The 10,826-nt window shown below is 37.8% G+C and overlaps 1 protein-coding gene across 1 annotated transcript; it reads right to left on the bottom strand.

The window, feature by feature from the left end:
• Window positions 1–540: 540 nt before the first annotated feature.
• Window positions 541–10,548, bottom strand: pmp22b (peripheral myelin protein 22b). Its single transcript, XM_056771392.1, has 5 exons — window positions 10,390–10,548; window positions 9,777–9,864; window positions 9,553–9,646; window positions 4,915–5,055; window positions 541–2,732 (listed from the first exon to the last, which is right to left on the bottom strand). Exons 2-5 carry the CDS (start codon window positions 9,852–9,854, stop codon window positions 2,572–2,574), a joined length of 474 nt encoding a protein of 157 aa, XP_056627370.1. The 5' UTR covers window positions 9,855–9,864; window positions 10,390–10,548; the 3' UTR covers window positions 541–2,571.
• Between the last annotated feature and the right edge of the window lie 278 nt (window positions 10,549–10,826).

Here is a 10,826-nt window from a genome sequence, read left to right as displayed (position 1 = left end):
GAACGAATGAGGCATTTATAAAGCGCTTTAGTAGGCCCTCAGAAAAATACTTCAGAGAATCAAAATTTCTACTTAGTGTAATGTTTATTTCTAACACCAGATGGCAGCTTTTCGCTAAACCATTGACCTGCACTTTATAGGCTGCACTATTACAAAACTACCACAGTGTGGCACTTCTTTCACATTACATTTACATTACATTACGCTTTTATCCAAAGCGACTTACATTGCTCTATCCTATACATTTTACATGGCTATGTGCAGTCCCCTGGGATCGAACCCACAACCTTTACGCAATGCTCTTACCACTGAGCTACAGGAAAGCAATTCCTCTTTATTTGTTCTCACATTTCCCATAAACAAAGGGTCACCTAACATAGTGACGTATTGCGTTTAACTGTTCATCTATTGTTTTTGTCTACAGACCCAGGCCCACCAAATGATTACCACAACTTTAGGCACCCTTCAGTTTTACTTTGTAGTTTACTTGTACTTTAATAGATGTGTAGTAAAACGCAAACAATTTTCCGGCAGGCAATATGTCTTTTAATAGTTTTAATGAACACACAAACACAAGCTGTTACAATAGAAGTAAATCAGAGGCACAGACTAAATTAAACAGTCTTCATCAGAGGTCACACTCCTTCAGACTCCATACACGGTACAGTATGAGTTTCCTTCACAGATGTTTTTAGAACGAGCAAATACAAATATTACAATGTTTGAAACCCTTGAGTTGTCTATTTAGTACAACACTTTATTTATTAGAGGGTTTTAGTGAAAAAATCAAGTAATGTTTGTATATTTGTAGTTTATTTCTATGCTGGGAATAGAGCACATGCAGCATTTTCTGAGTGCTGGTCCCATGTCAGAATAGCCCAAACAATGATTATGTAAGAACATTTAAAGGTGATTGTAAATCACTAAATGCATTCACAGACATAGACAAAGAAATGAATTAAAATAAATAATTTTGCGCTGTCAGAAAAAAAAACTTGGCAAATAAGATATACCTTTAGCTTGAGGTTCTTAGACTGCACCCTTTAAAACCAGTTGGAAACATACAGTATCTATGTATCTTATCTACCCTATTAGACACTTAACATGTTAGTATTAGTAAAATGTTCATTTGTACCTTAAGTATGCGGCCCTAATTAAAAGCTAAATGCACAAAATTTGCCATTTTTTTATGAATGGATACAAGCTAAACAGACAGATTGGTGATATATTTAGACATTCATTGACCAACACTGTATCAATTTCAACTATGAAGGTAACATAATCAATTCATCATAACAAAACAATTTATTTCAGTGTTGCAGGTAAAGCCATTTAATAAACATCTAATACATGGTCCTCAGTTCAGGGCCTTTACATGTTTAAATTGATAAGTAATAAGTTGATTTGAATACAATCACATATACAGTAGGCCTACGTTGTAAATGACTGTAAGTTGTAGAGGGGAAACGGAGCATCCCAGGATGGTAAATATTGAAGCAAGTTATATTTCAAGTATTGGAAAAGAGAGGGGCTATACATCTATATTTTGATATTTTTATTGTTAAAGTCTGCCGTAAATATGCAGCGTCTCCTCCTCGAGAATAAAATGACGTAATGCCCTGATTGTGATGCCAGCACATGGCTAACAAATGAACTCACCATCTTCACAATACGCTTCACATTTTCACGTTTCCATTGCGACACAATCAGCGTCTATTACGCTGAATCATTACTTCTTTTCTCCAATCGTGCTGTTAATACTGCTCTTAAAGTAACTTCAGAAACTCCACTAAAATGAATCGGCACTATAGTCCCTAATCTCTCGTCCCCGAAACTAAACGTGTTACTCAAAACATGTTTTGTTTGTTTATTAAAAAATGAAACTTTTGGTAAGTACTGTATGTACAGCATCAATTAGGCACAAGCACAACATATTTTTATCTATTCAAAGGTGTTCTAATTTGGACTTTCAGCCGTGTTAGCCTATCATCTAAATCAAGGCTGAATGGCTAGTCAAAGGAATGGTAAATACATAGCACCATTTTTGTTGGAAAACAGAGAAAAACAAACAAAAATGCGTTGAAATTATTAGGAAAACAGCTTTTCTAAACATGGTTACTTCATTCTTCATCTATGAATTCTCAGCTTCACTGAAAACACGTCACTTTCCCTAAAATTGAATACATGCACTTTGGTTAAAATACCTCAGAAACCGTTTTTATATGTATTTTTTGGCAGTTTAAGGAAAGAAAACGTCACAAACACACATTATGGCTAAAGAGGCACGTTTCTGAGACAAACACACGCTCTAGGCACTTAAAGCTTTTCAGAGGTTCGTTGTCAAACGAGCAAACATAAAATACTATGTACATATATGTAAAAAGTGTTATAAATAGGTTTTAAACCATAGATACTATATACATCTTCAGATGATGACAGTATTGAGCATGTCTTTGTGGGGTGGCAGTGGGGTAGATTTTGACGCCCCGTGATGAAGATACTGCGGGATTTTGATTTTTCTGCGGTTGCAGCGCGATACTTGGGCTTCAAAGCATTATTTCAGGCGCCACCTCACTCCCGTTTTCTCAAAATGACGTAGATTAAACCACTTATAAATGCGAGAGGGAAGGCCACCCAAGCCAGGATGTAGGAATAGCCGTAATTCAATGAAGAATGGACCCATTCGCTGTTCATAACCGTATAAATGATAGCTCCACACATCACGAAAAGACCTGGAGGAGAGAAAACATCGTTAGATGTCAAGATATGTCATTGAAAGGGATACCGTACGTCAATCATTTTCTAAATTATCAACCATACTTGAAATACTTCACAAAACAATATTTAATTATTAGTTTTTCATATTTCATTCTTCATACTTTATATCTCAAATCTATTAATCATATTAATAATATAAAATGATTTTGAAAAAAATCCCTTCTTTTTATAGGGGATAGGATTCATATTGAATGCATGTCAGAAATTTTGCAATTGTTGTTTTAAATGTTTGGGGAGAAATTTATTTTATGTTTTAGATGTACTTTTCATGTTTGTAACAGTTTCACGCATGTAAACAAATAACGGACCCCATTCTCCCTGACAGCACACTATCAGACACTTAACAGATCCTTTGACCACAAACATCAGTGAACTTTAGTCCCTCTAATGACCTTTGACCTAGTCTGTAACTATTGTGTCTGCGTGTGAGGGCAGAAACATGACCAGGCTCTTTTCGGTCATTCGGACCACATGCCACCCCCTGAGTGCCAGGCTTGACATTTTATCTTGTGACATCGGCCGTGTGTCCAGTGCCAAACTGGTGGGCACCTGTGACTGTCTGGCTTTGTGCTCATACACCCTCAGCTTTCAGCTGACATTTAGCTTTAAATTGGACCATCCGTCCTCTCTCGATGCACTTTATTGATATGAACTCTAAAAGCCCTAAGTATCTGCCGAAAGATCAAGCAGCCTTCATGATGCCCACAGAACTATTTATAACACTTGAAAAATAATGATATTAATGCTTCCTCTTCATTACATCCTGAAAATTCAATTAAATTTAGTCTCATCTGTAATGCAAGCTTCCATTTTACAGCTTCCGGGTTTTTATTTCTAGTGATGATGAATGACTGTGAAACTAATCTTTTTGTATCTGATCTTATACTTGTTGTTGTGGTAAAAGAGATTTCTCTCATTTTGGTGCCTATTTATAACTGTGCTGCGTCATTTAATCTTTAGAAATTGTAACCAAATTATTTGCAGGAAGTCAGTCCGTTTCAAGGGTTTCCTGCTCTGTCTGTTGTTTAATGAGAGCTGACAGAACACATTTAGACAAACAACACCAAGGCCAGAGATCCTTTCATTTAGCACAATAATAGCTGATGCATCGCCATAGAAACAGAAAAGTTCAGATGTCACTTTGACCCCTGTTTTAACGTTTTATTAATGAACGCTAATGCATCTCAGATAACCTGATGTGTATACCAAGTTATGTTTATTAACATTTTTAACATTTTTATAAAGATATAAAATGAATTTTATGCCTATTAATTTTTTCATGTTTTTATTTTGTTTTTGTAAAAGTGTTTTGAGTTAGAGTAAAGGAGGTCAATTTAATGTGTCAACTGACAACTGAATGTGTTTGATTCTGCTACATTTCTCAGGCTTGTCTAGTTTTATTTGTATTCGAGCTGTCAAATGAATCACCGTGATTAATCGCATCCAGAACAAAAGTTTGTGTTTACATAACATATGTCTGTGTACTGTGCATATTAATTTTGAATTCATAAAAACATGCGCGTACATGCATTCATTCAAGAAAAATACAAAATATAAAAATTAATAAACATTTAGAATACACATACATGCATGAATATACATTTAAAATATAAAAATTAATAAACATTTCAGACATATATACCTATGTTTATGTGTTTATAAATTCCAAATAAATATGCACAGTACGCACACATCTATTATGTAAACAAAAACGTTTATTATGGATGCGATTAATCACGGTTAATCGCTTGCCATCCTTATTTTTAGCGTTTAACATATAATGGTGCCTTTAATAATAACCTTATTGTCGTTTTCTGACAGTGAAGTTATTTTGATAAAAAAATACTTTAACGTCAAAATACTTAAATAAAATCATTTTTAGGATTATACACTCTTAAAAAAGTCTTGGTCGTTTTCAACCCATGGTTGGGTCAAAAAGGAACAAACCAAACCGTTCATATATAACCCAACCATGGGTTAAAAACAACCCATCAATTTTACAGTTTTAGTGCCATGAAAATTTAATGCAATTAATATTTCAGTTCTACCAATTAGCACTGAGCATTTCATGTCAATATCATTACCATCTGCAAACAACCAAACTGATAAACCTCCTCCTCATATCATGATACTCACTAGCCAAGATCTGGAAGGCTCCAGTGAGGAAGAAGCGTCCTCCCTTCTTAAGCGTGAAAAGCTGGCAGAAAAACAGGAACAGAGACAGGATGCTGAAGACGATGGACAGGATCATGAGGGCTTGGACCGCCTGAATCCAAACTGAAATACAGACAAAAAAGCATCCCAACACATTAGTTCATTCACTTTTTCCAGAAACCACTTAAAGAAGCTTGAGCTCTATGGACAAATGCTTGTTCTAGAAGCAGAGGAGCTGCTCTCTTTAAATGGTTTAATGCTTCTTGTCTAATAAAGCTCATCTGCTATTGTCAATCGATAACTGCTCTATCAAATACAGTACAACTTCTGACCGTACTTGATCATTTGCAGTGCAACTTGGATATCTATTTATTATTGATGTTGACAGAGCTCTGGCGTGTCAGCAAAAATCAGACAAAGAATATCAGTGCGTAATTCTTGTCAAGAGTTTGCATTCAAAGCTTTGATACTTTTATGGATATACAAGTCACAAGAGAATCCACAAGCTCTCAGCCTGCCAGGAACCTTTAATGCATCGAGCGATCACGTAATGAGGATTCTGTTCCTAAAAGCTCTTAGCAGGATACCGGTACCTGATATTGATTCTCTCTTGATGTCCCAAGACCAAAACAAAACAGCAGTACCATTAACTCCATTTTACCTGCATTCTATGGCTTTAAAAGCCTGCCGCTTGTCATAATTATTCCTGATTTATAGTCTTTACAACCTTTCACAAGTGTGAACAGGAGAAAGTCTTTGTTTGCATTAGTATTTCCGGCTTTGCGCATTGATTCCATGGACAAAATGTTTGCCTGTTGGACATCAGTCTTGCATCCAAAGTCAATAGTGTACTACTGTTGGAATGGCTTGTATGAGTTTATGACCAATGAGGAAAGGCACGGGCAGATGTTTTAGCTTAATGTGTAGCATGCATTGTGTCCTGGAATGTTCCATATGCATGCCATCTGTATGCTAGGGCGACAAATTCAGTGTAATGGACAACAGACTGTCAAATAATCCAATTTCAGCAATATTCTTTAATAGGAGAATGCATTCCTGCTGTTCCTCCAAAACATACGAGACCTTTTCACTGTGATTATACTAAGCTTGTCTAAGTCTATGTGCCCGAGCCGAAATAAGTGGAATGCGTGGATCGTCCAACGTGTCTATTTCTTATCTGAGGGTCATTCCTGTAGCATCAGGTTTCTACCTCTCTCTCTTTCATCTCATGTTCAGCTGTGTCTGCCGCTCCCCTTATAGCCACCGAAAGTGTCAAACAACTCCAGGAGAATCAGATGCTTCATGCTAGACAATAAAACTAGAGATTCTACTCAAGCCTAAAGAAGAACCAAGTCCTCTATTCCAGCATTCCACAAAACCAGACTACTAAAGCCTATTGCACAGTCAGATATTCTTAACCACTTTAAAGAATCACACTTTACTGCAGACTAAAGCAGAATATGACTTTACTCCAAATTATTGCAGAATCAGACTTTTCTTCAAACTAAAGCAGAATCAAAGTCGCTCCAGACTAAAGCAGAATCAGACTTTACTTTAATTCAGATTCAGTCTCTGTTTTATTTATTTCCTGCCAGATTTTATAGATTTTCTAGAGTTTATTCCAGCCTAATGCAAAATCAGAATGACACAGACAGTTCTGGCATGAAACTCTAGATGGCGCAGTCCTAAAGTTTAAACCAATCTGACATAATAACTTTACTACACGGCGCAGCTGATTGGTTCCTTCCGTATCAGCAGCCAATGAGCTTGCTGCTCTATGTTTAAATTCAGAATCCCTCCTCCCTCCCCAGCTCCACCTGTATAGATCTGCCAAAAGGTGATCACGTAAACTATGCAGGGTTTATTCATATATGTTATATTCCTTATATGCACACAGCAGCATGTTATGGATGTGTTGGCAGTACCAAGACTCCACACTTGCTCATCCGTAGCAGTGTAGCAGATCTATTCCCGCCAAGACCAAATACATTTATATGTCATGTACACTACCATGTTAAACCCACTTAGAGTTGTCCTGACAGAACTTTATTTCATCCTAAAGTCTTAATGTTTTGTATAGTTTCCCAGAATCAGACTTTACCCCTGCCTAAAACAAAATCAGACTTTAATTCAGAGAGTCAGTCTTTTCATTTTTATATATTTATTTATTTATAATTTTAACAGAATCAGACTTTATTCCAGCCAAAATCCGAATCTGACTTTACGCTAATTCAAAGAGTCAGACCCTCTGTCTTAGATTTTGAATCATGAATCATGAATCACTGACTTAATTTGTATATTGGTATGAAAACATTGGCAATATAAATGTAAATGTTCCAAAATCTTAACAAGGATCCCATTACCAATAAACTGTGAAGCTCAAACATGCGTCCCGAAAAGGGCAAAATAACTCAAATGGCTTGCGCTTGTAAAAGTTTCAGAATGGAAACAGTTGTGGAAATGCCATTTGTTGTTTTTTCACTTTTTTATCATGTGAGGAGTCTATTCTAGCACAGATCCATTAATATTGTTTTGGGCTGCTATCTAGGGGTCTGACACACCCACCATACAAATGGCACAATTAACTCTTACTGTATCTCTCAACAATGAAGTAAAAATAAAAACAAATCCCCTTTAAACTGCTGTAATCCATCATCCTAAAAATATATTATTCATCCTCACATGTAGTAAACAGACATTCTTTTCCTTCCCGTACTGCTTTGACATTTGTAGTTTCCTAAAATTAGGTGTGGCTATATGCACTGTTTTGTGCTTGACAACAAGAGTAATTGAGTCACGCGCCCTACGTGAGGATATCAAGAACAGTGATGTACTTCAGGGGTAGAACGCTTCGTGTTTGCATTACGAATTTGTATGTCCATGTGACCCTGATCGTGATGTATGTGGCTTTTTACAAAATGATAAAATCCCAGGTTTATTTGTGAGACATCTTCTCATATCAGAATGAGGATTTCATGTCTGCTTTAGCGGCCAGCTTGTTCCTTATCACTCTCAGAGTTGAAACATTTAGGTAATCTTAGGTTGTTTATGCATTCGGTTTAGTTGCTTGGAGTGAGAGCATTCAACATCGAAAAAGGTCTGAACTGTAAGAGAGTTCACAGAGACCACCACTTTAAAGCACACTTTAATGTGGTTTGTTAGTATGCTGGCATGCACGTGTGAAAATGTCAAATGTGCTTACGGGTTGACTCCAAAACCTAGTACTGTAACAACCTCTGTTTACAGTAGAGGAGATAGTTCACCCCAAAATAAATATGTTGTCATCATTTATTCACCCTTGTGTCAAACCCTGTATATCACTATTTCTAGGCGGTACACAAATCAAGATATTTTGAGAAATGCCTATGTGTCCAACAATGGAAACCAATGCGGTCTGATGTTATTTGGTTACCAACGTTCTTCGAAATATCTTGTACATGTAAATCATTTTCATTTTTGAACTATCCCCCGTCTGAAACACTTTAAAGACATATCTGTATATTACAAGAGCTTACATTAAAAATAAAACGTACTACGCAACAACTGTAAACATTTCAAGAAAACGGCCCTTTTTCTAGCTGCGCAGCAAGCAGCTAGACTCGGCAAGCACAGGAGGGCAGGACAGAAAATCCCTCTGTCCCGCCTCCGCACCCGCACCATGCCACGCCCAAAACAAACACAACACATCATAGCTGCCACGCCAACCGACTGAGAAATAACACCGCAAAGCATTTGGGTCGTGCCTCCATTACCAAACTGCACAGAGAGGCGGTTCTTGCTCTAAAACTATGACATCATCTCCACCCTTCAAGAACTGCCAATTCTGTCAAAGTGCGAGGCATAAACGTCAAGGACTTTAAAATCGTTATAACTTTTAACTTCTTAAATGCTATGCGTAAGAAAGCGTATCCTTTTTTTATTTCTACTGTTTATCAGTTTTATGCCATGCACCACACAGCAGTTGCAATTTGGTGGCAGAGTCAAAAATAGCAACAAAACAAGTTTGTACTGTAACAGAATCTCAGTCACGTGTTTTCAATGCTATACGTCTTTGAGAATCTCTGTAAAACTGGCTGCATTCTTAACAGTCTTGTCACTGGCATGGGTGTGACTCAAATCACACAGCGTTCGGCTCAACGTGACCTGATGCTACACCGTCACTCGAGCGCGCAGATCAGTCTACATCCGAGCTGCTTGAAATTCTCGCCCCACCCTATACGTTCTCGAACCTTTCTACAACACTCTCTACTCCCAAACAAGGGGGCCGTGCTCGACCCCGGCAGCCAGACTATTTATACAGTCTGCATGAGCCGATGGAGAGGGATCTGCTGTGGGTTAAAAGTGCAAGCTTGCATTCCCAACCCTAGATGGCAGTATAGAGATGTGGGGCAGATGGGGCACACCCACTACCAAGTGTAAAAAACAGGCAGAGGGGATTTGACAGTCGTGCCAAGTTCAGGCCCTCCGTGATGTGTAACATACCGAGGGTACCACGTTAACCCTTTATAGAGAGGCGTTCACACTATTTTGTAACCATTCCTGTTTAAAGTTATTTTAAGCTGCACTTTGAATATTCATATTCAGTTGTGTGCCATTTGATGCAATGGGGTCCTACTGTACCTCCAGAATCTGCAGGTTCACATTTAACGCCTTCACTCAAAGTGGTGCAGTTTGTCCAGAGGTCCGAGCTGCTGGCTGAGTTTACAGCCCATGCCTGTCAGAGGAGACAAAACCATGATTAAGAAGTGAATCACATCCACACTTTTATTAATTACTGTAATAATGTATTGTAATGCTTTGATCAACGTTTAAAAAAAATGATGTCATGATATATCTTTACTTACGCTGACAATAGTGGAGATGAACAGCAGAACGAGCGCTGCGATGTGCATGAGGACGATTCCCACTAACAGGAGCAACATGATGTTTCCTCTGTACAAACATAGAAAGTGTTTCGTTTAAAGAGTACGTTTATAAAAAACAGCACCTCTATTGAAATACTGTAGTGCGTTATATCGTGCATGACGCATTCTGACGTTTCATTCGGAAAAAGTATCAAGCGGTTGACAAGAATGACTGATACATGTCACACGTTATCTTTTGATCCAAAGTATTCTTTCGTTTTTCCAAATCGGTAGCACTGAACTAGTGCGATAATGATTGCTTGTAAATCAGTGACTGTAAAATATCAATAACCCTTTCTGTTACAGACACAGATTTTTTTGGCGCAAAAATATAACAGCATGCACTGAACAAGAGCAAACACTACACTAACAAAGTCGACAGACGTGCGCATCTCCCAACAAAGTCTCATTCTAAATCTTTATGAGCGAACTAAGCAATTTCAAAGTCTTCATTTATCTCAAAAACAAATATTACAGTCACTTCTGATCCATTCTGGATTCTTTCTATACTCATAAACAGGCAACGCACTTTTGTAACACAAATCCAACTTACTGAGAGCAAAGCGAAAGTAAGTCCACAAAAACGGATGGAAACGCCGAAATACAGTGGTGCCAAAGTAACCGTGTTATTTCCAAAGTCCAGATTCCTGTGAGTAGATTAATGTTGTGTATGGAGCAGCAGTTTTAAAGAGTCTGGTTATGGAAGCGCAACGCCCTTTTTCTGCGTGGATCGCGTCAGGGCGCGCCCCTCTGTGACAGCGCCTTCCCAATATATCCAGAGCGCGCTCTGTGCGTAATAGTAGAGGAAAACCACCGGGAACTTAGTCATACACAAATCTAACTGAGCTGTGTTTGGTTGTCATGGATACCGACACTGCTTTTTATATGTACTTTTATCAGAAATTGGGTATTTAGCAGGCATAAACTGCAAACTTAGCCTTTAAAAAGCACTTTCATTAGTGTAGGCAAATCTTGGATTTGTTTCAATCT

This window comes from Triplophysa dalaica, chromosome 17 (genome assembly GCF_015846415.1).
Source record: "Triplophysa dalaica isolate WHDGS20190420 chromosome 17, ASM1584641v1, whole genome shotgun sequence".
NCBI lineage: Eukaryota > Metazoa > Chordata > Actinopteri > Cypriniformes > Nemacheilidae > Triplophysa > Triplophysa dalaica.
Note: the sequence above shows the minus strand (reverse complement) of the source record. Positions and strands in the feature narration are given on the sequence as shown.